General features: G+C 40.8%; 4 protein-coding genes across 9 annotated transcripts; 3 read left to right on the plus strand and 1 right to left on the minus strand.

The window, feature by feature from the left end:
- Nucleotides 1-224: 224 nt before the first annotated feature.
- natd1 (protein NATD1) lies at nucleotides 225-3,397 on the plus strand. Its single transcript, XM_026325584.2, has 3 exons — nucleotides 225-427; nucleotides 1,370-1,488; nucleotides 1,638-3,397. The coding sequence occupies exons 1-3, from the start codon at nucleotides 259-261 to the stop codon at nucleotides 1,752-1,754; spliced, it is 405 nt and encodes a 134-aa protein (XP_026181369.1). The 5' UTR covers nucleotides 225-258; the 3' UTR covers nucleotides 1,755-3,397.
- An 870-nt stretch (nucleotides 3,398-4,267) lies between these two features.
- Nucleotides 4,268-6,942, plus strand: tmem11 (transmembrane protein 11). Of its 2 annotated transcripts, none has more exons than XM_026325579.1 (2): nucleotides 4,268-4,359; nucleotides 5,957-6,942. In XM_026325579.1, exon 2 carries the CDS (start codon nucleotides 5,964-5,966, stop codon nucleotides 6,471-6,473), a length of 510 nt encoding a protein of 169 aa, XP_026181364.1. In that variant the 5' UTR covers nucleotides 4,268-4,359; nucleotides 5,957-5,963; the 3' UTR covers nucleotides 6,474-6,942. The 2 variants fall into 2 exon arrangements, with proteins under 2 accessions (XP_026181364.1, XP_026181363.1); XM_026325578.1 differs by lacking the exon at nucleotides 4,268-4,359 and adding an exon at nucleotides 4,727-4,814.
- Nucleotides 6,943-8,704: 1,762 nt separating this feature from the next.
- Nucleotides 8,705-16,334, plus strand: dhrs7b (dehydrogenase/reductase (SDR family) member 7B). Of its 3 annotated transcripts, none has more exons than XM_026325571.1 (8): nucleotides 8,705-8,806; nucleotides 9,075-9,263; nucleotides 9,389-9,507; nucleotides 10,031-10,241; nucleotides 10,529-10,621; nucleotides 10,707-10,859; nucleotides 11,096-11,316; nucleotides 16,224-16,334. In XM_026325571.1, the coding sequence occupies exons 2-7, from the start codon at nucleotides 9,110-9,112 to the stop codon at nucleotides 11,296-11,298; spliced, it is 933 nt and encodes a 310-aa protein (XP_026181356.1). In that variant the 5' UTR covers nucleotides 8,705-8,806; nucleotides 9,075-9,109; the 3' UTR covers nucleotides 11,299-11,316; nucleotides 16,224-16,334. The 3 variants fall into 3 exon arrangements, with proteins under 3 accessions (XP_026181356.1, XP_026181354.1, XP_026181355.1); XM_026325569.1 differs by lacking the exon at nucleotides 16,224-16,334 and adding an exon at nucleotides 11,613-13,043; XM_026325570.1 differs by lacking the exon at nucleotides 16,224-16,334 and adding an exon at nucleotides 12,098-13,043.
- Nucleotides 13,378-25,894, minus strand: cramp1 (cramped chromatin regulator homolog 1). Of its 3 annotated transcripts, XR_003296726.2 has the most exons (21): nucleotides 24,326-24,513; nucleotides 23,567-23,943; nucleotides 22,143-22,345; nucleotides 21,844-21,997; nucleotides 21,382-21,465; nucleotides 21,147-21,195; nucleotides 20,877-20,962; nucleotides 20,125-20,248; nucleotides 19,595-19,676; nucleotides 18,358-19,311; nucleotides 17,800-17,977; nucleotides 17,301-17,473; nucleotides 17,138-17,212; nucleotides 16,941-17,022; nucleotides 16,616-16,726; nucleotides 16,203-16,360; nucleotides 15,467-15,653; nucleotides 15,092-15,259; nucleotides 14,817-14,962; nucleotides 14,154-14,357; nucleotides 13,378-14,121 (listed from the first exon to the last, which is right to left on the minus strand). XR_003296726.2 is itself a non-coding variant. In XM_026325547.2 (20 exons), the coding sequence occupies exons 2-20, from the start codon at nucleotides 23,940-23,942 to the stop codon at nucleotides 14,244-14,246; spliced, it is 3,504 nt and encodes a 1,167-aa protein (XP_026181332.1). In that variant the 5' UTR covers nucleotide 23,943; nucleotides 25,693-25,894; the 3' UTR covers nucleotides 13,378-14,243. The 3 variants fall into 3 exon arrangements, 2 of the variants coding, with proteins under 2 accessions (XP_026181332.1, XP_026181331.1); XM_026325547.2 differs by lacking the exon at nucleotides 24,326-24,513 and adding an exon at nucleotides 25,693-25,894 and having other exon boundaries at nucleotides 13,378-14,357; XM_026325546.2 differs by having other exon boundaries at nucleotides 13,378-14,357.
- Nucleotides 25,895-26,657: the final 763 nt, after the last annotated feature.

A 26,657-nucleotide genomic window follows, 5' to 3' on the forward strand; every position in this document is an offset into this window, starting at 1 on the left:
CAAACCCTAAACGAAATCAATTGCAGTCTGAAAGAAAACCGTTTCATAACTTCCACCTGAACCTTCTACAACAGCAAACTTTTTTGTGAGACTGTACGATTAATAGTTTTCTAATCATATAATGTTGTAATAAATAATTTGAGAGTTGCAGCCGCTTACGTCATTGCTGTTTGTGACGCTCTGACAACGGCGGCGATGATTGGCTGAGCGTCATGTGACCTCACAGCTGATTTCGTTGGCTGAACCGTTCTTCATTTCATGGAGCCATTTCAGGCTAGCACAGCCACAGAGCAGCAGAGAAATCGTCGTCACCTTTGGCAGGATACTATGGCACAAGCAACCCAGGCAAATGCCTTCGACACAAACAACTCTCAAATCCAGGTGGAGCACGATAAAAAGCGTCGGCAGTTTGTTATAAGGCTAAATGGTGAGCTCAACATGTAAACATTAGCATGCTAGCTGGCTGATGCTAGCCCAGAGGATGCTGTAGCTTTCTCTGTTGCTAACGTCGTCGTGTCCATATTTATATCTCCAGCTGCCATTTCGGACACAGAGTGGTCATTATTTCACACAGTCGACTTGTCATGTTTTTGTCCAGTTGTTATTTGCTGTCAGACGCTGGAAAGAGACTTGTGCTTGGTCAAATGCAGGCTTCCTAGATTTGGAACTTTAACAGCTCCTTTCTTGAACACAAACATGAAGCCTTTAATAACATCTAGCCCCAAACGACATTTCTGAAAGTAACTTTTCCTTTGAAATGAAGTTCTTTTATACTAATCAAATTCCCTTCTTCAGCCTTTCATAAGTATGACCAATCCATTTGTTTTAAAAGTGTTATTGTAGGTATATGTCCAATATAGTGGATTCTATTGTTCTCTCAGTTAAGATCTTTATCTTTCCCTGCCTAGCTACATTATCATTTTTCCACTAGGCTCTACCTGGGAAGATGCCATGTTGTTTTTGACTGTGGCACAAAATCACATGGTACCAAACAAATTCGTTTTTTGTTTTGAGGTTATTGGATGCTCGCTGATTCAAATCACTCATGCCTCGTCTTATCAAGCATCCATGTTGTAGCATAACATGTCGACCCCAAGCTCCTACTGCAGCTTGGTTAATCACGTAGTCAGTCTGTTTGCAAACAGCTTTAAACGTGCAGATTTAGAATTAAACTAGTTTTTGTGTGTTGTTGATTGTGACAGGAAACTGTTTTTGTGAATATGCCTGTAAAGATTGACTGTTGTCTCTTTAACTATTATCAATATCCTCAAACAAGATGGGGTCAGGTTGTTGATTGTAGGCTGTAAGAAATTGGATAGTTTGGAGACAGATTCTCTAAACCACAGTTATAACTTCTGTTTGCCCTCAGGGTCTCATGATCGTGCAGTTCTTTTATATGAATATGTTGGGAAGAAGACGGTAGATTTACAACACACTGAAGTTCCAGATGCTTACAGAGGAAGAGGAATTGCCAAGCACCTTGCCAAGGTAAAACTAGGTCTTGAATTTTGTCAGATATATATATTGTACAGTGATGTGTATTATATGTTAATTGTTGACCAGATTGTTCATGTAAATTTTTGTGTGATACAGTCCCTCTCAGAGGGAGATGTGATTTTATGTTTGTGTGATGACAGGCAGCCATGGATTTTGTGGTAGAAGAGGATCTGAAAGCCCACTTGACCTGCTGGTACATTCAGAAATATGTCAAAGAGAATCCTCAGCCTCAGTACTTTGAACATATTTATCAATGACCTACCTACATGACTCCAATAAAGAGAAGGAGAAAGAGACTTCCAGGAGATGAATACTGTGGCAGCATGCTCTGGAGTTATGGGCTGATATACAATTAAAGACCTTCCAGGCACCGTTAAACATGACATTAAGTGAACCCAGAGACAACTGATCTCATGGCAAAGACATCGCTGAGGTGAACTTTGGGTTGACTGGTCAGTTATGCTCATTAAACTGGGATACAGACTCACCACTAACAGGAAGTGAATTAGCTGGTGACAACTCGTAAACATGAGCAAACAAACTAACCAAAGCTGAAGCTGTTTACCTCAGATAAAAGCATTGGGCATGAACAGATTACTGTCACAGCTTATGTTGCAAATATTCAGTCTTCTTTGGCTGGTTCTGAGCAATGCATTAATATATGACAGACCCAGATGTCTTTCTCTGCCATGGTTTGGATGGAAGCAGTGATATTTAAAAGATGACTTTTATATTTGAAACTCTTTTGTTATTCTTTGTTTTTGATATTTTTTTCAATTTGCTTTCAACTTCATTCTGAGAAATTGTGTTTCGTAGAGCTAAAATGTTAGCACATGGTTTAAGTTGTGAATGCTAAACACACCTTTGAAACATCTACTCAAAAATATTTTTAAGTAATTTCACAACTGTACAGATATAGATTTTGTGGGGATTTGTTAAACACAATCTGCAATTTGACTTTTATTTATTTATTTTTTTTTTTACTTTTTTACATCTCAATTCGGTTCCAGGGTTACTCTATCCACTTCCTTTTCTCCCATTAAAAACAACGTATTGTCTGTTATGGTCATGAATTGATGAGTCAAAGGTGCAGATATTTATAAACCAAAAAACACAAAATGAGGATGTCGTATTCCAAAAGGGCAATCTTGACTAAGCCTCAAGATAAAAGTAATGACTTTCCGTTAGACATGTTACATGTAAGAGGTGTGTGACAAATTGTGTCTAAAGGTTGTCACTGTGTGGACAACACCTCAGTGTTGATCTGGATAAACCAGCATTTCAAACACAGCACTGCTGTATTCAGGGCATTTACATTCTGTTGTGTCAGACCATCCTTAATTCTGTCCTTCAGGATACGACAGGCTGGCTTCAAACTTAGTTTGGTTCATGTTATTTGATTTTAGGTTTGTTTGTTTTTTTTTCCCTGTTACCCACAAGACTTCTTTAGCCAGTGGATGTCAAACTGATAAAGGTCATAGAAGGAATATTAGAATAAAAAGAATAAAAGTGTTTGTGGTTTCCACTTTTGGCTCTTCAGGAGCTTTTGCTGTTGACAATCTTAAATGTTGAGGAGAAAAATACCTCAGGTGACTCAACACACTGGCAGAAAAGACAGATTCTGCTTTACAAATCACAAAGAGGTTATTGCAGGAAAACACAGTCTTTGTAAAGCTTTCTTGTTGATGACCCATATCTATTTAATAGGCCAAGATTATTTCATTTTTGAGAGTGTTTATGTTTGTGTGTTTTTGAGAGCAAACATGTCTGATTAACAGTTTTGGTCTTTGGTGGCTCTTCCAAATGTGTGAAAATGTCCTAGGCCTTGTTATATTGTTTGGTGCTTGAGCCTTTTTTTTCCAATCTTGTTATTGATACATAAATAAATCAAATACTCATGTTGTTGATGTCAAAGTACCTGTTTATAACACAAACAGAAGAAGATGCCCAATGGCCAGCTTTAAAGAGAGGATTTTATCTTGTAATTGCACTTTTTATCTAGGCTGCAACTATCACTGCTTCATTTGTAATCCAGTATTTTGAAAATATTGTATTTAGCATATAAACAGCGATATAGTGACGGTACACAATTGTTCACAGTTTCCAAAAGCTAGATATTACACTACCAAAGAGGAACATTTAGTCATGTGGGCTAAAAGCAACCTTTTGTCACAGTTCACATTTAAGCCATGGAGTACCAGAATAGTTTCTTCAATATTTAATGGTCAGTTTGGACAATATGCAGATTAATCTTCTTTCAGTATCCCAGTAAGAACGTATGATTGTTTCAGTGTTTGGCTTATATGGAAAATATTTTGATAGCCTCCTCAAACCACATAAAAACATCGCACATCAGCATGTTAACAGCCTGCAATTAAACCTTATTTTGGCCCCACCCTGTGGCAGTGTCAGAAATGACATTAGCAGAGAATGCAATTTACACTGGGTCAGCAGAAACATGAGTCTATTTCTGCATCAGTGTGATCTTAATCAGTGTGATTGTGATTCAGCACGATGCTGATATAAATAACGATGGTTACTGTGTTTCAGTCATATAGCCCCATAATGATGCAGCAAAACCAATCTGCTTTAAAAAAAATCTAGCTGAGATCATTAGTAAAACCACAGTTTTACATTTCGCATGAATTATGTTTTTATTGATTACATTTGTAGTGACAAGCTACGTCATACGTGCGTCATTTAGCACCTTGTATCATCAAGGTGTTAACAATTGTTGCCACTGGTTCAGGGTTTGGTTTCAGCTGATCCAGATTCCTGAACGTAACTATTACTGCACGCGCACAGGCTGCTCATACTAGCTCACGAGGACTCAAAGACAGAGCACGCGAGAGTACAATATGGGTGAGTCCCATCAGTCTTACAAAACATAATATTACAAAACGAACACTGTATTGCCTATTGCATATAACGTTGATATGTTGTAACCAACTAAATTGCATGCAACCTACTTGCACAATTAACGATTTAGAGATATTTTTATTTATTTGATGTTAAAATCATTCTTATATTTTGAAGAAATCATAGCTACATCTGTTGATTTGTGTTAGATTTATTTAGAACATGGTCTGACCTCTCAAACTCCTGTATGCTGTTATAGAATACGTAAAGACACACTCTGTCCCTAAAGCATCATGGGAATATTAGTCCGTTTTCGAATCCAACTGGTACGTCCACTGTATCGACACACTACATTACCCAGAAGGCTGAGGTCTGTCATACGTCAATCGCAATCACGGTTGCATCTCAAACATGGCGTCGCTGGGAAGGAGGCGCGGTGTCCCAGTAAGCAGGGAGAGGTCAGTTGCTCCACATCTTGGCCATTAAATGAAAATGGTTTTATGTGACACATCGTTTGGTCGATGTCCCGATTCGTCAGATCCCGAACATGCAGCTCGTTCGGGATATAAAGTTAAACGCCAACACGAAAACTCGTAATTGTGTCCCATGGTTAGCTAACGTTAGCTGGCTAGCGTGTATTGCTAGCTATCGTTAGCAAGGCAACAAACTAGCAGCTCATGTGATGTTTTGGTTCTTTCACACCAACCGATTAACTGTGGAAAAAGTCGCTTTTGACCGTGTGTTGGTGTGAGCGGTGTTGGGTTATGTCACTGCTCACATGCCGAACAACCCAGGAGTGTTGTCCGCTCTGTTTGTCGACCTGGTCGAAAGTAAAGACGGTCCTGAACTCATCCAGCCAGCCCTACAACTTTCTGCCATACATGCGAGTTAGCCCTTGTTATTTTAGCGACGTTAAGGTGCTTTAAATAATTTGCCTGGTGACTTTCTCGCTTTGTAATTTCTTTAACCTTTAGCAGCTGAACTCCAATAAGCTGGTTGGGCTTTGCTTGCCTTTTTGTCAGCATGTAGTGAAAGGCCTCAGTGTTGACATTGGTCCACACATGTATTTGCTATATTTGACAACGTTCATAATTTACTAATAATCCAATACGTATCGATTCATAGAGGATCGAAGATGTTTATCATTTAATCAAGTACGTGGTCGACAGAAAATATGTAATTGTCGTCATGTATTTGGCAAATTGAGAATTTTAATAGATTTCCAACTGCAGTTTTAAGTGTTTTTTTTAAATGATTAGTTGTTTGAGCCACAAAAACTCTTGGCTGTTTGGTCAATTTTACAGTTAAGTAATTCATAAAACCTTATTAATCATTGACATATTCATAGTCATTGAATAATAATTGATGTTAGTTTTGAAAGTAATATGTGTAAATGTGCGATTTAGTTCATCTTTAGGAAATTCAGTCAAGAAGCATTTACATGTAGTAACTTACTGGAAATGTTTGTCTTAAAATTCTGCAAAAAAAAAAAAAATTGGCAAGTTGGTGTAGAAATGTAGGCAATCTAGTCTTGCATTTATTGCGTCTTGATACTCTGTCCTTTTTCTCAATGTTTTTTTGTTTTTCTGTTTCTGCACAGGGGAGTGATGGCGGCGACAGACTGCTACATTGTGCATGAAATCTACAATGGGGAAAATGCACAGGACCAGTTTGAATATGAGTTGGAACAGGCACTGGAGGCCCAGTACAAATACATCGTTATTGAGCCAACTCGCATCGGAGATGAGACGGCCCGTTGGATTACAGTGGGCAACTGCCTGCACAAGACGGCCGTGTTGTCAGGCGCTGCTTGCCTCTTGACGCCACTGTCACTGTCCGTTGAATACTCGCGCTATGTGGCGTTGCCCGCTGGTGCCCTCAGTGTGGCCTGTGCTGCCCTCTACGGGATTTCATGGCAGTTTGACCCCTGCTGCAAGTACCAGGTGGAATACGACAGCCAAAAACTCTCACGGCTGCCCCTGCATACACTCACCTCCTCGACGCCTGTGGTATTGGTACGCAGGGATGACATCCACAGAAAGAGACTCCATAATACGATAGCACTGGCTGCCCTGGCGTATTGTGCCAAGAAGCTCTACGAACTCTATGCGGTATGAGTGCACTCTGAAGAAGGTTTAAGAACCGACAGAAAAAAGGAAGACACAAATAACAAAACAGAACCTATCCATCCCTAGGTGTAAGAGGAGTGGAAGTCACAATCAGGCCCAGCAGTCAGCTCCACATGTGGTGGGTGCTTCCATTTTGAACTTTGATCAGAGGGATATAGTTAAAACTAGAAGGAATTTCCCCCCCAACATTTCCTTCACTTCTATGTGACAACAGCACATTTATCTCTGTAGTACTCTTGCGCCTCCTCCCCTGTGCCCTCCACCTTCATTCTTTACAACAAGCTAGTGCACAAGGGTATGGCAGCAGTTCCTCTGGACTGAATTGGATTGCAGATAAGACAGACATACATGTTTTGAGTACCAAGCTCTTACCCCTTTCCCTCGTAGTTTTACTGTACCCCTTTCTTGCTGATCAGTACATGACCCTTTCATTAAACATTAGGATATTTCAAACTCACTTTTCTGTATTTTATTTTAATTTTTTCATTAAATGGATTCTACATTATGTCCAGAATAGAACATGTAGCTGCAAATTATTTATTTGTCTCTTGTTCCTGTAGGTTATCATGTGCAAAAGAGTACAAGTAAGATCTTGTGACATTAATTTGGTAGACTGTCCACATATGGGGACATTTCACACTTATGTGTATTTAATGAACCTAATTCCTCATAATGAAAATTTAAAAAAAGACACTTCAAAATTTCTGATAATTGAACAGCAAGTTCTAAATTCATGCTTTTTATGGTGCTATGGTGTTTTTTTATGAAATGCTGTGCTATAAAGTACATTTTAAGCCACAGGTAGAGGTAATACTTTGAAAGGTTTTAATTATGTTATTAAACCAAATGAGTTATGCTATAACAAGCTATCCCCAATAATTAAAAAATGGAATTTAAATTAAAAATTCGTTACATGCTAATAGTGTTAGTTATCTTGTCAGGGCTATCAGTAAAGGCTTGATTACTCAAATACATGTTTTTGTCAGAAGGAAATTAGTAAATTATTTTATAATACATCTGTTGATGAAGTTTCTTAAAGAATTTAATGTTAATCCCTAAAAAATGTCTACCAAACACTATCAGAACATACAGACAGCTGTAATCAATAGCAGTATATCTGAAAATTGTGAAAGTCTTTTTCTCACTTCATTACAGTATTTCAGACATGAACTGGGAATCTAACATGTTTTACACTGGTATAAGTGGAATGTAGTAGGGTTGCAAAGAAACTGTTCAGCTTTTGAAACTGAAAAATGTGATCCTATTGTTACTGAAAGTTAAACAAACCAAGGTGCTTTTTTTTCGTTTTTTTTAACCTGAGTGGTGCTTACATAGGTAAAAATGTATAGTTTCTTAATAATTGTGTTCTGTGCATGAAAGTGACAGGTCGAACAACGGAGACCCATGCTGTTGGCTTTAACCTGGAGAAGATTCAGTTTGTTAACTTTGCTGTTCTTTGTCCACATTGACAAAATTGATTTTTCAAGTTCAGCCTTGGTTCAGCCTGGTTCAACTTGGCTGTGTGTTGGACCACCACCGGACTGTTTTGCAGGTGAACCATTTCCCAATTAGTCATTTCTAAATAAAATAAATACAGCGTTTACCAAACCTTCCAGTGCGATTGCCTCTGACAGTATACTGTATGAACGTGATGGGATGAGTATTCAGAAGGACAGACTTAGAAAACCTCATTTGTTTGCTGATTTGACGCCAGAGCAGGCTAATTATCTGTCAGCTGACCGTTTGTTGACAATAGTGCTGATCCACAGATTTAGCTGTTTGATCCTGTTTATTAACAATTTTCATTAGGAGGAGTCAGTATTTTACTGACAGTCATGGTAAAAGCTAGCTGCTCTTCCGGTGGTTACCACACTGTCCCACTTCAGATAATCAGAATTTTTCCCCCATGCACCAATCAGAATGTCTGCAGTGATGTATTGCAGACAGTCTGATTTACAGTTGTTTCTTAGTTATTCATGCCTCTACCTTCTTATATAAATATGAACAAACATTTTCCCAACTTTGGAACAGCCCAACTTAATTTAAATCCAGATCAGACAAAAATAGTCTTGATTCATGTCACAAATTGAGGCCATGTGCTCACTTGTGGTTACTGTCACGCTACTTCCGACAAAGACTTCAATTCCCATGTGCTCACTTGTGGTTACTGTCACGCTACTTCCGACAAAGACTTCAATTCCCATAATTCTGAGCGGCGATCAACCGGTGGTCCTTCCTTGAAAACGCACACTTCTGCGTCCGGTTGTGTGGGTCGTTTTCAAACATCTGTGAAAAGCAGGATATTCAGCAGAATAACTCAGGTGAGTCTTACCTGCCAGCGTACATTTATTTGTGTATGAGGTAGTAGTTTATTACACTGCGGTAGCTAGCTAACCTTAGCATTAGCAGTCAGTTTTATGATAGAAAACCTACAGTTGCTTAGTTTTGAACAGACTTTTTTAAGGCTGACCTGTCTGTGCAAGAGCACTAGATTTCAATGTTGTTATTGTTGTTATTGCACATGGACAGCAGCATATAAAAAAACTGAAGTCTGAATTTCTAGCCGAGTGTTTGCGCTTGTGTCTGCAGGTAGCCTGTGTGGAGCAGGCCAGGGGCTGTCAGCCATGGAGCGTGTTTTAGGAGCAGGAATGGTGCCACTGATTTTAGCCACCATGGGTGTCTTTATGTTATATCGGATACTTGTCCGCCTCAGACCAGGAGCTACTCTGCAGGATTCTGTGGTGGTTATCACAGGAGCCAGCTCTGGACTGGGGAGAGGTGATCTGCTCGTGTCTTTTTCACTTTAGTCTGCATGTTGACGCAGTCATTACACAGCAATATGTTGAGGTCCTTTTTATCATGTTCATTCAGCATGAACAAGAAGCTTGTTCTTTGTGTTGTAGAGTGTGCACGAGCCTTCCATGCTGCAGGTGCACGGCTTGTGCTGTGTGGACGAGACGCAGGCCGACTGCAGCAGCTGGTCCAAGAGCTTTCAGAAACGTCATCAGGCACACAGCTTCAGGTTTGCACATGAGCAATACAACAATTAAACTTTTAATTGATGAGTGGAAACATTAAGGGCATTTTCTAGTTTTATTAGAAACTGTAGTAGAGAGATGCAACAAAGGCCCTAGCAAGAATTACACTGTCAATATTTGAACATTTAGGATACAGCCCTCTTACTTTTCAAGTAAACATTTGTTCCAGCTTGTCAAATGGGAGATCTTATATTATCCTGAACTGAATTTCTTTGGGTGTTGGACAGAAGACTGTTGAGGGAACCACAAAGAAAACAGAAACGAAATATTTATTTATTTTTTATTTTTACAAGACTGCATTATCACCGTCACTGTTATCAGTCATACTTTTCTGTGAATCCAAAAGTGATCTCCATGAATTAACATAATCTCCTGACAGTTATTAACAACTTTGTGTATCAATCATTTTTTAAGATGTAAGAATTACAGAACGATTTAAAGCAGCTTGTACACTGGAACAGACAGTTTTGTTTGTCACTATTTTGTTTTGTTCTGCTCAACAACCAGACTTACACTCCCAGCACTGTTGTCTTTGACCTGGCTGACACAGCCTCAGTGGTCACCGCCGCAGAAGAGATCCTGAAATGTTACGGACAAGTGGATGTCCTCGTCAATAATGCTGGAATCAGTTACCGTGGCAACATACTAGATACCCACCTTTTGGTTCAACGTGATGTTATGGAAACAAATTACTTTGGGCCCATTTCTCTTACTCAAGGTCAGTGATGAAAAGAGACTGGACCATGTGAACTTTTGCAACTTTGCCTGATCTGAGTTTTTATGTACTTGTACACTAACAACTGTCACAACTGTTGTGTGACAGTTCTCAAACAATGTGTTTAAGTGAAATCTGATTTGACTTTAAAAAAACGGAATATTAGAAGCGTAAATAAGACAGAGGTAGAGGCAGATTTCCTACATAAGGAAATGTACAGGGGATTAAACAATATTATACAATATTTGTTAGTGATTTCTCTACTCATGAATCTCTCTCTTGCTTTACAGCTCTCCTGCCCTCCATGGTTCGCCGCCGCAGTGGCCATGTTGTTGTCATTAGCAGTATCCAGGGCAAGATAGCCATTCCTTACAGATCAGCTTGTAAGTTGTTGTAACTGATTTGATTCTCAATCTATTGGTCAATTGGAAATTAAGTAGGATGCTTGTTTTTCTGCACTGTGGTCAGATGCAGCCTCTAAGCATGCCACCCAGGCCTACTTCGACTGCTTACGGGCAGAGATTGAACAGTATGGGATTCCAGTGACTGTGATCAGTCCTGGCTATATACGAACCAATCTGTCAGTCAACGCTGTCACAGGAGATGGCTCCAAGTACGGAGGTAAGGCAATAAAAAGAATATCAGTCAATGTGACAGGAAATCAGGAGTAGGTTTCTCATTGCTGTATGTGTAAACAGAACATTACAAAATTTGTTTGTTTAGCACTTTTAACAAGCCCATTTAAGATGAAAATCATCTCAAATGTATTAAAAAATTAAGGAACATCTTCTCAGTAATTAACCTCCTGACTGTTTGTCAGTGATACATGTTTCTTGTCTGTACAACACTGCTTTCAGTTTTGGATAAAACCACAGCTGTAGGTTGGGACCCCAGGGATGTGGCTCAGGGGGTTCTGAGGGCTGTACGCCAAAAGAGAAAAGATGTGGTTTTAGCATCACCTCTCCCCTCCTTGGCCATCTACCTTCGTACTCTGTGGCCCGCACTCTTCTTCAAACTGATGGCCTCTTCTGCTCGCACGAAGCAGAAAAAAGAAGCATGAAGGTTGATGCAGCAGCAGGTGAGGACCAGTGGCTCACACCGTTAGTCAAATAGACCAAAGCATGAAACCGATGCCCCTGGAGGCCAAAGAAACATGGAATGTAAACAGATACAATATTGTTTGCGGTCTGATTAGTATAACCAAAAACCTGGGTCACTGTACGTTCTAACAGGCCCTAAAGTGACTGTTTTATCTAACATCTGCAGTTGGTCCAGTTAGCAGGTTTATCCTTAGAATTGATTTAGCAGTGGGTGTGTAATTTACTGACAAGGCTGAAATCTCTGCTGTGACTATATTATGTTTTTATTTTTCAGATTGACTCCTCGATGTGATTATCAATTTTGCATCATAATGCTTCATTTGTAATTTATGGTAAATTGTCTGTCAGGACTGGAGACAATTATCTCAGTCTTCTGCTGTCTGTCTGTCCATGATAGATTAATAAACTTTATTAATCCCTGAATGGAAATTGAACAGCAATAAAGAGAGGTATTCTATATGCTGTTTTGGCAAAGGAAAAGAGTGAACTCAGTGAGCTCCTGTCTCTCTTTCAGATATGGTAAAACATGTTTTCTGGTCACTTGTACCATCTGGCAGAGCAAAAGCACAGAAAATTATGCTCAAAACAGATTTTAATATACATAGAGGAAGCAAATCAAAACTTTAGTGGTCCGTTTGGTTTCATGTTTAAGCTCTTAAAAGTCCAGAATAATAACACTGTGGACCCTGAGTTTTCTGTCTTTCCTGCTGAGTTAATACATTATTGTGTTTTGATACGTGATTTTTTTTTTTTTAAAAGGGGCCAGTCAGGGATTCAGTCTGGGAAAACCTTAAATTGTTGGCAGTGACCCAAAGGCCACACCTTAATCTTACATAGGTTTTATCATACAGTACACACAATAAATACAAAACAAGAAGCAGATTTTATAACTATCTTTATACACAGAATAAAAACACCTTTTACAAACTGAAAACTTTAAGCAAATTTTTCCTTTTTAGATGTCACCTTAATATTAAGTTAAACAGAAAACATTCTGAAATGTTAACAATAAATAGTCCAAATAACAATTTACATTATGTTACAAACGCACAGTAAATACTGGAATTGCAATTTGTACAAATAAATCCTTCAACAGGAAAACAAAACATGCCAGTATCAAAGACAAAACCTGCTGTTTATTCCTTACTAAGAATCATCTTCATTGTTTCTTATCTAGTGTGAGAAGATGAAGCCTTGTCAGATGTTCACAAATGAATCATAACAAGAGCTAATACACTGTAGAGTCAACGGAGACCAACATTTTAAATTCCACTTGTGGAATGACGACAATAACTCTCCTACAATTTACACTCTCAGAGATGAAGTTACACGTTAATCAGAAATGATTAAAATGCTGCATACTGCTGATGCTGGTTAATTGAAATTCCGAAAACATCTGAATGCAGTGAGTCTGAACTTGGTATGTTTGTGTTTCCTGTGAATAACAGTGCAAATACATGGACAAAGTAATAAAAGCTAGTTAAAAAGCATTTTATCTTTAACATCAGCAAACAGAATGGACTTTGGGTGAGCAGATGATGAACATGTTTAAAAACCAGTAAATCTGACATTAGCCATAGTGTTCAGTATCAGTACTATCAAATTGGAATTAACATTTTTAGCGCAACCAATCACTGTACTTTATTTTACTAGTGATTAAACAAAGACTAAAAGACCCTTAACATATAAATAAGTGGAGTGTCAACTATGGCTTTAGTGTTCATTACATACTTACTCTTGTGGAGTTTAAATGGAGTGGGAATGTTTGGAGGTAGACATTTCACATTTTAGTCTGCCTTTAAAAATGAATGCTTAATTGGTCTGACTAGGGGTTAAAGGTGCATCTGTTTAGCTCTTGACTGAAAACAGCTTCCTCACTTGAATTTTGAGAAAAGAGCTCAGTCGAGAGAGTCTAACTTGTCATGTTTGGGCATATTACTGACATGTAAAAATTAAAAACTGCAATTGAACGATAAAGTATATGGAAGAATAGTGACATTTTTTCACAACCTCTTTATGTAACAACAAACCAATTTAAAGGCCATTGCAATCAGGATTATAATCTCAGCATACATTAAAAGTGATGAAAGCTTCCTGAAGCGACTGATAATGAACTCTGATATGATTTTAGCACAAACGTCCTACTACTAAATGTAGTCAACCAGCAAAAGCTGCATTTCAAACAGGGCTGTATAAAATGAAGAACCTGATTCCCAACATACATGGCTGGTTATTTCCAAAACTTCCACCAAAAACCTGAACCGATATAGACGAAGAGCACATGAAATGGGGGGCAGCAGCAAAGGATTTTACATGTACCTGCCCTGCTGTGTTCCACTTTTGCACCTGACAACTCTAACAAGTTAAGAGGATGAAATATCTCATTACATTCAACCTCATTGTCATTTAATTTACTTTACTTATCCTTTTCCAGAAGCTATTTCTCACCTGCTGGGATATGAACTGCACATTTTGGCGAATTTACACATTTTGGGGGTTGATATGAGAAGACAGACACGTGCACAAAGAGCAGGAAAAGACAGAAAAGATCAGTGAAAATATTTTGTTCAGATATGGCATAGTATTCTTCTGTACATGAGGTTGTGTTTTGTAAATGCATTTGTTTTTTAAAGTGTTTTTAAAGGGCATTTCACCTTAAAGAACAGTTCAGTGAAACCAACGCATTCTGAACTCGCTTTGAACAATGGTCAAGGTTCACCGTTATTATTGCACTTTTACAAACAGAGCAGGGATGGCTTTTGGGGGTTGGTATTTCTCCACAGCTGTCCTTTCTCCAATCTAGAAAGGACAGCAGGACGACAGTCTATACAGGGAGAAGAAAACCCCTCCTCCAGTCCGCAACTCTTATCCCTAAGGTAGCTGCGAATTGGTGGTCCTCTCTTCCTTAGGGTGGTGGTATGGAGGGCTCGGTCACAGCTAACTCCTGAGCCAGATCATTGAAACGAGCGATGTAGTCCACGCTGCTCTCACTCATCATACAAGCAAGCTGAGTGTCCATCTGCAGGTACAACCACAGAGCTTTCAACATACTTTACAGTAGCTCAAGCAAGAGCTTATCTGACTTCCCAAGGATAAAGACTTAAAGGCTCTGATAGCGAAGGAAGAAACGGCTTATGGTTTAAAAATTGGGATAAAAGTACATAGTCTTGCCAGGAGGACATTTATAGTGTTGCACATGGTTCTTCACATTATAATGTTAGCACCTAGATCCGTAGAGGTGAGAGGAGCCAGGCATTAGCTCGTTGTTTGCAGCTCATTGCTTATTTGTAAGAAATCAGTGTGACCACGAACTAGACCTAAGGAAACAAATGTTTTTTTTTTTTTTTTTGTCTGGGTCTGGACCAAATTAGCCAAATTGCAGGTGTGTGAACATTCTTAGTAATTTATCAGTTGGATTTTCAAGATTTCTCTCTATGTAGGCTACACATACTCATAATGTCAAAAGATGTCAGCTTACCTCTGCCACATCAGGAAGGCCACGGGAATTAAAAGAATCATGGGAATTGCAGTCCAGGAGGCTAGGACCCAGTAAAGCTGTACCACTGGAGGGGCCAGAGGGGGTTAGGGTGGTCCTCCTGCCCTTATCAGGAGAAACCATGCTCGCTGCAAAGAACAGTAAAAGAGTGTCTGTCGTAGTCTTTAACTTTTTTTTTTTCTACAAACAAAATCTGAAAGAGGTGAACAGAAGTAGAGTATTGTAGCAGAGCTACAGAGGAAGAGAAAAATATTTACAAAGGAGGCATCCCAGTGTGGAGTCAGATGAGTCACTGGGGTACCACTGAGGGTCGTGGCTGGGCGAGGGGATCCAGCCTCGGGACGGGCTGACTGAAGGAGAGGAGGCCAACAGTTTGGAGTTGTCGCTGTTGCTCAGCTTGGCTGGCGAGAGAGTAGCCTCCTCACCTGCAGTACAACAGGAAAATAGCAATTATTTTACACATACACACACTGTTCCTTAAAACTGACACTCTCAAATGTAGTTGGTTGGATCCAAACACATTTCTTGCTAATGCTATTAACAATCGTGATCTGTGCTACTTTTACAGAAATCAATAAATTCTTAAGGTTTTTAAGTAAATGTCAATATATAGGTGAAATACATGCACAAACCATAGTGAGCAGAGTTGATGGCAAGCTCAATGATGGAGTCACTGATGTGTGTTTGAGGTTCTCCTGGGACTAGAGCCTCTTCAGGGGGACCAGGTAAAGAGATGTCCAGGAGCGAGGCTACACTGGGTGGAGAGAGGAGTGAGTCTCCACCACTGGTCACTCCAGGAGATGGTGCAGGCAGACCATTCTGTGGAAACAACAGGCTGAAGACTTAATGGGAATGTTAAGCTTTAAATTCTTCACTGGATGTGTTTTCAAAGGAACATGCATGTATATCTGAAGTAAACTCTGATATCCTGCATGAAGAAAGGAATTTCACATTTAATAGCAAAACGGGTGTTTCAAGGTTAATATATAATTAATTCTATTATTTGAGGTTTCAGTCATGATAATTTTGTTGCTTATTCTTCCACCAGTAGTAGCAGTGCCTACATATCAACTCCAGGCATGTGTGCAAATCAAATTCTGCCTGGAAGACACTTCACACCTGAGAGTGAAATGTTGAGAGAAATTCACTAGAGGGATGAATGACCCAGCTGTTTTTATTCAAAAGTATCAATAACTGGGGATTTGCTTTGCTCTGTGTGCAAAGGTAGTGCTCACTGTGTAAACAGATATGTGCAATAACCATGTTTTCATAATGCAGGAGGCAGTTACACCCAGGAAGCAGGTGTTCTGTTTTCACACTAGGTGAAGTCAAGCTCAAGGTCTGTGCATTTATGTGTTTGCTTCTCACCTCTGGGACATCTTCCTGAAGGAGCTGAGATTCTGGTTCAGCATCAACAATGGGTGTGGTGGCAAGCAGAGTGCTGTTATCAACAGGGGAAGAATCCAGGGACTGACAGGGACTGCCAGGGATGATGCCTGCAGATTTAGCTGCGAGGTCAATCGCACCTGAAACAGCAGAAACAGGATTTGTCAAGCCTACACATCGTAATTGAGATGTAAAGATGCACAATGTGGAACTGAATTGTTCAAACTCTACTGAAATCATGAGAGTAAAGAAGCCAATTAAATGTATATATTTATTACTCTTTTTAGCAGTTTTGTTTATGTAGTCTGTATGTGCAATTATTTATTTACAGGATGATAAAGAATGACAAGCTAAAAGCAAACAGGAAAGTAGGCTGATTAAAAAGCAGCACATACTGGAGAGCTGGCTAGCTGCCACAGAGCTGGGCACTGCAGGAGAAGCTTTGGAAACAACAGGGCGGGGGGAAGGAGCTAGGCGAGTATGGATTGGCCGGAAGGATCCAGTTCCTGAGGGAAGAAACAGGAAGTGAGAGAGTGAAAGATTAGCAGACTTCCTGTTGAAAAACAGAAATGTAATTTCTGTACAGACATGTAAGTCTATTTAAGGTGCTAAATTCATAATGACATTATGAGAAAAGCACGATAATTTCACTAGGCCAGTAAACATTTCCTTCCTCTGCTGACAAAGGAGTACTGTAGGACCCTCATGTCCAAAGTGTACCTGTGGCAGAGGAGTTGGAGAGGATGGAGAAGGAGCAGACGTGCTGGGGAGTGTCTCCTGTTGTTCGGGGTAATAGTGTTCGCTGTTGAGACAGAAGAAACTTTTAGTCCATCATGAACCAGCAACTTTTACGAGATGCACAATTAGAACATTATAATTAGATTAAAGGATAAACAACAAAAAACTTCTGTTCTTACCTGAACTACAAGCGGTTTTCGAAGTTGCCTGTTTCGAGGTTTTCTCTGTCTAGAAAGGAAAAGATCTGACTGCATCTAAAAGAAAAAATGCATATTAACATTTTTTATCTGGCCAATATATTAGGTTAGTCTTTGTAAAAATACTATGTTATCATTGTCTTACACTGATAGAGTCGAGCTGCTGTCTGAGGGCTAGCTCAGCTTCTTTGTTGGGGGAAAACATTCTGTTGTGTCGTGAGCTGTTAGGAGGGAGCGTGGTAGGTACTGCAAACACACCCCCCTCTGAGTCACCGCCTGCTGTTGAGCCCATCAGAGAGCGGGGAAGGTTGCGTCCACCTGAAGAGGAACAAGTCAGATGATGTGTTAGAAAGGCAAGTAAATGAGAATAATGTATAAAGCCACTGAACACAAACTGCGAAAGTGAGTACACAAATTAAATATGCGAAGAATCACAGGAAGGATTTACACACCATAATAACCCCCACTGTTAGACAAACTACAGCACACAAGCAAACCTTATTAGTGAAAGCTGTATCAGTAAACTCAGACTATCAAGAAACAAAGCTGGTGTATGGGAAACAAATTATTAATTTTATAAACTACATTGAAAATGAAACCACATTTAGTGCCTCTAGTAGAGGTTCGAGAATGTTAGTAAATACCTGAGGCTCCAGTGTTTGCCAAGTGCAACCTAGCCCCTCGGACAGACGCTTGCTGCCGACTACAGCTGGGGCTGCGAACACCTGCGATAGGACCCTTTCCTGGAGGTGTAAGGGCCTGGTTTTGCTCCTCCTGGTGAGTTTTGAGTGGTGATGTGGCTGTGGAGCACAGCTCTGGAGCCTGGAGGAGAAAACACATTCATGACACCATCTGCTCTACCATTCTAAATAATGCTTTCAATACAGTGTAAAAATGCAGTACAGGTTATGTCATTCTAACTGTTATCTAGCCAGGGAGCACTAGCTATGGATTAATGCAATGCAAATATGTGAATACTCAGGATCATGGCACATGAGAACCAATTTATAAAAAAAAAAAATCAATTTCAAGTTTTTGGGTTGAGGTTTTTGCATTTTTCTCTCATGACACTAAGCTGCCTACATTCCTAGACATATCCTGTATATTTTTTATGGATGTTTGTGCAAAATCATAAAATTTAAATATGTTGTCCACAAACAACCAATGCAACAACAACATGAGAAGTCACCGTTAAGTCCTACCAAAGGTTTAGGATTGACCTCTGTGGCAACCAGCTTGAGTAGGCAGCGCAAAACACGGTGTGTCCTGTTGGGCTTGTGATGAGCCAAGGCTTGTCCATTTTCCTGGTTGTGGGGAGGAACTGCAACGGGCTGCCACTCATATTCCAACTGCAGCTTGCCTGGCTTCCCAAACATCAGGTAGAGCTCAGCCAGGGTGACACTCTCTGCGTCACGAGCGCTCCAGCCTTCCTCTCTGATCTGCTCAACAGTCCGCTCTTTGGCGACTGGCACAGAGCCCTGTGACACTCCCTCCTCAGAGCCAGCCAGCAAAGGTTTAGCTGGAAGAATCTGGTTGGCCTCTGGGGAGGAGGTGCTGGTGTTCTGCTCCTCTTTGCATGGTTCAGATGAGTTCTCTACACCACTACACAACTTCTCCATGCTTTTACCTAGAGCTAACCCACCAATGACCTCCATGCCAGTACAGGACTTAGTCCCCTCAGAGGGTGCCAGCCCAGTTCCCTCTTCTCTGAGAGCCACACTCTGCTGGGAGCCAGCAGGGACAGAAACAGGTGGAGTCCTCTTTTCCTCTACCTTTGCAGAACTGTCTGGTGAAGGCTCAGAGTGAAGGGGCTCAGTTCGACGAGTATCACCCAATACAGTCACTAAAGCACAAACAGCAGCTGCTGCAGTGCTTCCCCGTCCAGACTTAGCGCCAGTCCGAGGTGGTGCAGCTGTGTGGATGCCCAGGATCTGGGCAGCTGGTAATTCCTTGGCATTAGGCCGGTTCTTGCCACTCTCTAGCCAGTGTACAGTGCAAGAGGCCTTGGAGTGAACTACACGTGCCACACCAGGCAGCGTGGTCAAGCTGCTGCTCTCAGCAGGAAAAAGGAAAAGCTCCTCTGGCTGGGACTTGCTGGGAAAGGCTGTGATGGACTGGCTGCCCTCCAGAGCCTCTCTCTCCATGAGACTCTTAAGCTGAAGTGTCACTGTTAAAGAATCAAATGTAACTAAGAGAAACAGGAATGTTCCCTTAAATATTTACAGCTGAAGTGCAACACCACTACTTTCAATATTGTATTGTGTGACGTTGTGGTGTTTGTTTCTATTTTTTTTTTTTCGCAGATGGGTTTAAAAAGGTCTGCTCCACTGTAACATGACAATTTATCATCGAAGACTTGCAATGTCACACTATGTGCATTCCACTAAAATGAAATGTGATTAGTACAGCTCTATGACCACATGATGGGCAAAAGGATACAATGCGCTGGTCGTGGTACGCCCACTTCTGTTTCAGATACTCAATGAGGCTGGAGACCTTCCTGTGAAGCTCCACCACCATTCTGCATTGGAAAAGACACAAAAAATGTTGTTGATTTACAGGTTCTGCACAGCACTGAGGATTGAGTTAGCAATGATAATCTGTGGTGTTGGAAGATAGAACCAGAACACAATGACAAACATGACCGTTGTCAAACGAATAATGGGAGTTTGTCTTTCGTTGCATTACAAAGTATCTGATTCAAATGTCAGGTGATGAGTATTCTCAAGGCAGCAGGGAATTCTCAAAACAATTCTTGCATGCAACAGTGTTATGACCAGACAATCAGAAAAGCGGACTAAATGTTAATGGAATAAATGGGCAATTCTGATATTTCTGATTCTCATGCAGTGCTGAATTAAATGCTTTGAAATTTAATTATTAAGAAATAATTGTGAAATCATATATGTTTTTAAGAAGGTTTGCTTCTAATTAATTCCTCTCAGACACATTAATACAGAGATACTAACCTGAGCCGAGGGTTGTGAGCTAAGCTCTGAACACGGGCCCAGGAGTGGTTACTGCGTGGTTGAAGCTCCACTGCCACCTTCAGGGGCAGACGCACTGGCTTCTGATCCTCTTCGTCACTTACTCCTGGGTGGACACAAAGACACGGTGAGACTGGCTGAGAAATAACAAAGCTCCTTTCTGAGACAAGGTCAAGTGTTGTTGAAAAGTGACATCAGGCGTACAGTCAGTGTAACATCATGAAGCTCAAAGACTTAGCAGCCAGAAAAGTCACAGCAGCACAACAAAATGTCTGAACCTCAAGGAGCTCACAAGCACTATGTGAACAGTACACTACAGTTGGCAGTGCAATTGCTGAAAAGGTAAGTGTGCTCTCTTTTAATCATTACAGGTTTTTTTTCCTTTCTTTTCCTTATTAGCAGATACAAGGGGTGCCACTCTGATTTTCCACCCTTGATTAAAGAAAATGTTTTCTCTAACTTTGGTGAGTGGATGTTGTTGAACAAAGTGGTTGATGACAGCCAGTCAGACCAGTCAGTTCCATCATCTCCCTCCTGCTTCACCCCCTCACTTTGCTCCCACAGAGTTACCAAGGAAACAGCACTAGCCCACACGTTGCCAGTGTTTTTGCCACAAAACCCCGCCCCCACAAACCCTGTGGCTCACCACTGCCATGGTTTGTATTTTTAGCCCTGACTTTTGTTTATTCTGTATGTATAGTGTGTGTTGGCTGTCCACGCATGCACATGCTCACCATCTGGATCACAAAGTTTCTTCAGCGCACGACACATGGGTGCTTTGATTCGTAGGTTCCTCCCTTTGGAGCGCACAGTGGTGGCCCTGGACGGATAGCCAAAAGAGCAGAGAAAACTTTGGTGTTTTTAAAGGACAAACTTTCTGGATCAAATTTCACCTTTCGGTTAGATAGTAGTGGTAGACAGTAGTGGTCTAGCTGTGATAATTTACCATGAAAATATCAAACAGTGCAACTGGGCTATGCATTTCATCAGTTCTACCAACTTACCCTTGCTGGATGAGTTCGTTCAGCTTTGTCACATTTTTATCATCCATTACTGTCAAAGACAAAACACAAAGCCAGAGTCATTTATGACATGATCCCTAAGGAGCAGTGTTCCCACATGACTAGAAGCACGTACTATTTAATCACATCCCTTGTGTCCCAAACTAAGACCAAGGCAACACACACACACAAACAACCTGTAAATGGCATACATTCAAACACGTCAGCCTTTACTTACATCCACCAACTTTTTTGCGGAGCTCAGCATAGCAGATGAGACCATACAGTTCTTGAGAGGATTTCTTCAGCACTCGAGAGTACACTGAGAATAAAGGAGGCACAAGTCATAACACTGCTCCAGCAACACAGATGCATGTTAAATAAAGATAAAACAACAGTGATGCGGGGGGCTTTAGTAAGAGAAAGGAGCTCCGGTTTATCTGGTGGACTCTAAACATGTTTTTGGACAGTTTCTTGCCTAACAAAGAGGGTTAACCTTTAACCCCCAGGATACATAGGACTACCATATTAATTTTTCTTGCAGTGTAAGTTGCACAGTAACATTTTAAATGAAATGACAGACATAAAGTTACAATTTTCAAAAAGTAAAAAAGTATATTATACATATTATATATTTGACTATATTCAACACCAAACACGCTCCAGTGTTATTGGGTGACAGAGATTTAGAGCAGCTCACCATTGGCAAAGTCAATGTGTTTGGAGATCTTGTGCCAGGTCCGGTAGTAAAAGTGGCGGACCTGCTCCTTGTTCTTCACCATGTTTGCTGGCTTGCCTCTCTTCTTGTACTTCATTGCGATGTTGTTCTGAATAGCCTCAAAGTCCTTCCCATGCTGGAGACGAGTGGAGTAGAAGAGAGTATGAAATGTGAAAAAACATACAAGAAAAAACATTTTAACTGCCTTTTGATATAGAACATGAATGTCAACTCATATACTGTAAAATTTAGAGCAGTGACTATTTGGTTTTACTGTTTACCTCATACAGCCCCTCAAAGAAGCTGTTTTTGTCTTCTGCGCTCCAAGACTCCCACTGTCGACGGGCCCTTTTCTGGTTACCAGCTTGCTCCTCTTTCTCAGTGCACCCCTGGCCCTTGGAGGACTTGGACACTCCCCCTGTGGAGCCAGCCACAGGCCCCGACAGTCCCACTGATCCCTGGGAAGAGGAGCCATTCTCTGCCCCTGTGTTTCACAGAAAAGTGGAGCCCACAAACCTAACAGTCATGAAGTGTTCAAGGGGAAAATACAATTTAAATATCAGAGTAAAAATGGCTATGCCAAATGTTTTGGTTGACCACCTTGACTGTTTTGTAGAGCATGGAACAAAAAAATACAACTGTAGCTCTGAGGTCTATGGTTTGGGAGATGTGCTATGTAACACATGCAGACAAGGCTGCCTGCTGCCATTACAAGGCAGAACCTGTACAACTTTCCCCCCTCTGTGGTTCAGCGTTAGCAAGAACACAGGAAAAGCAATCAGTCCCTATGGTCAGGTCTAAGTGCACAGGTCCAAAACCAACTCTTGGTGGGTTCCAGTGGCCAAGTTCACCCCAGCACACAATACAGTGCCAGGAGGTATTAACACAAACACAGAGGCAGTTGCAGCACTGCACTATGTTAAGGCAACTGTACATTCAGCCAAAACGGGTGTTCATTTACAAATGTAAATGTGTGTCGTGCTCATAAGCAGTAACCTAGATGTGACTCTTTCAAAATAGATGCGCACCAATTTAGCATCACATCAAAATAAGTAGGGCTTCCTTGGTCGACTGGTCGGAGCATGAGCAATTGAAATATATTTGATGAAGCAATCAGTTTTCTTATCTTTCCCAACAAAAACAGAAAACCCCTCAACACATACCTGTGAGAACAGCATACTAATTCAGAAACATACTGTAAGTGTTTACATCTGTCTGACTGAAGTCCAATTCAGAAGTTATTAACCAATTACAGTTAGTTAAAGGCAAAAAGTCATATGTTCTGTTTCAATTCCCTAAAAAAAAGAAAGAAGATAAATCAAAGACAAAAAACTTAAGTAAGCACTTCTCTATAATAACACTGATTTCCTGCCCTGCTCTGGTCTCCACGTCCAAATCTTAAACCTGTCACTTATTTCTCTTGTCCTCTGTTCATATTGAGAGCCATCACAGCCCGGGCTTTTACATCTGTGAAGGCTGTGAAGACTCTTGGTCTTTTGACTAAAACAGTCAGGTGACTTCCTAATTAAAAATCGTTAGGATGGTGTCGCAACTGGTGTTGGAGCAGCCAGAAACCCAGAGGGAACAACGGCATCGCTCGTTAGCCATCAGATAAACAACTACAAACACAGTACAAACTAAGAGAAGGCGTCCTGTTCATTAAACACACACACATACTCTTCACTGAGCCGGTCACATACAGTACCTTTCGATTTTGCCCCGCCATGTCCATTGATGGCTGAGCCGATTGAATCCTTCCGGATCCGTTTACTTGGAGGGCGAACGCTTGATCGCAGAAAATGATGCTGGTCGTGACACGGAGGGGTGGGCTCCGCTGAGGTCTGAGGCGGCTGGGTCGAGGCTAGCCCGGTTCGGTTCGGTGGAGAGGCGGGGAGGACCGGGGCTGAACCGGGGCTGAGACCCGTGGCTGATGGATTAAGAATTTCCACTCCGTCGTCTCCCTTTGTACTGCGCTCCTCGCTCGCCTGCTCTCCGCTCTCCTCCTCGTCGCAACCTTCGGGCTTTTTGGACGGATTCCTCTTCCCATCGACACCGATCCCCTCTCTGGAGCCCGGTGTCATGCTGGCAAAAAACATTCACGGAAAAATCATCACATTAGGAGTAAAGAGGTGTGCAAAATTAACTTCTAAAGACGACGTTCACTGTCTCTCAACATGGCCGCCGCTGTTTGTTTCAAATCCCCTCTCCAGTCCCGACAAAACAACACCAAATATACGCATTTAACGTCCTGAGATAAATTATATCCAACAGGCAGAATAGTTCAGTAACGGGCCGCAGTGTTTTACCGTGTGTCTTTCGGCTCTAATGGGAGGTATTTCAGGTTGAATTTCAACTAAATTCAAATGCGAGCGCTTTTCAGTTTAGCGCCCTGCAGAAACGACAACGAAAAGCCCTCCCTGCAATCGACCTCTAAATAAAGTGTTAAATTCAAACTGAAATTTACCCATTTTCGTACTCTTCGGCTGTAGGCGACGTCTTCTTTCTCTTCACCATGGATCCGACCGGTTAGATTGGCAATTTCTGATCAAATTGAGCATAATAAAACCCAGACCGATCTCCCCGCTTTCTGCCCTCTCCTTGCTCCAGCTTCGACTGAGCTGAACTCTGCGCAGTTCAACTGTTTTCTATCAGCGACATTACTCAATGCTTCTTTGCAACGACAAATAAAACTAAAAAACCAGTCACACATTTCAGATGTTTACTCCATGCACTGAATAATTCACAATGACACATGTCAGCTGAGCCCCTGGGAACTGATGGGCATATAGTTTTAATAACCCGTGTGCAAGTGGACTTTGTCACTACGTCACCATCGCCTGCAGAAATAATGTCTGCAAAACAATGTATTTCATGTGCATCCTGCAATTGTAAGGCTTTGAGACAATACTCTAATTGCTAACACTACTAATGAATCATACAAATAAATAATCATACATCAACATCACATCCCGAGCTGTATTTCACCGCTATCCATCAAGGCTGTGTATTACATTTGTAAAACTGTACTAATTTGTTAACACCGCAAAATTTCTCATTGGCTTGCTCAATTGTTTTCCACCAAATTATTTGTTTCTGGAGAATTAGGAGGATGGCAGTGCAGATGGATGACAGCAAAAAAGAAAAGACTAAAAGGACATGAGTACTTTCAGTGTGGAAATGATGAGGTATATTCCTCTTTCTATATTCAGACACTGCCTTTAAATCACTGATGTGTGTCACCTAAAGGCTCCTTCTCAGACAAATTCAATCAGCTACAAAAGAGAGATCTAACAGCAGGGACAGCCTGAAACCATTAACAACAAAGTTCATGTTTACCTTTGCTTCTCCTACCTTAAATCTTCAGATCATTGTAAAACCAATATGGATAAAACTCTTACCTATTCAGCATCAAGATATACTTTCAGTGTAATTTAAGGCTAAATTAAAATGTTGCACCAACACACAGATATATTCCAAAGTTACATTGCACATTTCCTCTGCAAGGTTACAACCTAGCAGCAGTGATCATAGTAGTCCAACCATGGCTCTGTTACTTCTCTGGAAGGTTAGCTTTACTTTAGAAAAGAAATATGATAACAGTTAGTTATTTGCAGGTGTTGTTTACTTTGTTGTAGTAAGTTGTCACATGTTAAACAAGAGACCCTCAATACAAAACGTGGTACCTAGCATGGCCGCTGTTGTTGGCTAGCTAACGTTAAGCCTCAAACGAGCCATAACGTGACAGAAGCAGCTAATAGGACAAATGTTACTTAGTATAAAGATGCAAACTGTTGTCATGCTGATAGCATTATAGTAAACTGTAGGAATTACCTGGAGTAGAAGCCTGTCGGTGTTATTTCCAATCCACACACTGGGTAACATTGCTAGCTGGCGGCAGAGCTCCAGCTTACTGCCGTTGACAGTTCCTGGGGATCGATGGTCCATGCGCTTTGGCACGCCCACTACAACTCAAAAACAAAGCCTGTGATTGGTCAGAACCATACGGGACCGACGGTTAAGACTTGATTGATAGAAAGTTCCACCAATTAGTAATGAGACAGGCGCTGCGAAGGACCAATAGGGATTCTCTTCCTGTCATGCCGTATAATTTTTCGATATGTTTTTTTTAAAGTTCAAAAACAGTTTGACACTTAAATAATTTAATATTTCTGTTCAGAAAACAAACATTATTTCAACAAGGTTGAATCACCGAAATTAGAGGTTAAAAATAAGTTCCGCCCAAAAATTGATGGACATTTTGAAGACCAAATGAATAGGAGAAACTCGGAATGCACTTGAATTCGTCCTGGCGTACACCAAAAGTGCCCAGGTTTCTTGTAATCACAATTTGATAGTTACAACAACAACGTTGACTATAACTGCGGTTACAACAAGCCATCACAGAAAATATAGCACAAATAGTTATTGACTTTAACTCGTCTGATATTTATTTCAGTTGCTACGTCAGACACCGTCCGAACTGCTTTTGTCTAGGCCAAACGCCACGATGAGAAAAACAAGCGCCATATATACAGATGCTTAGTTCATGGGTGCGGTTGTTTAAAGTCTTTTCGACAAATCATCAGGGCGGCATTTTTTACATATATCATAAATAAAATATTAGACGTATTCCAATGCTGCATAAATAAAATGTTGCAAAATATCATGGCTTTACTGCTGTTGCGAAACTGTTTGCCTCAAAAGACATAGTTAGTCTTGCTGGAGGGATGTCTCGTACCCCTGAAACGAGTGCACCTCTTCCCTCGGCACCTTAGCGGAGGACCAATCAGATTCCT

This window comes from Mastacembelus armatus, chromosome 8, assembly GCF_900324485.2.
Source record: "Mastacembelus armatus chromosome 8, fMasArm1.2, whole genome shotgun sequence".
NCBI classification, from domain to species: Eukaryota; Metazoa; Chordata; class Actinopteri; order Synbranchiformes; family Mastacembelidae; genus Mastacembelus; species Mastacembelus armatus.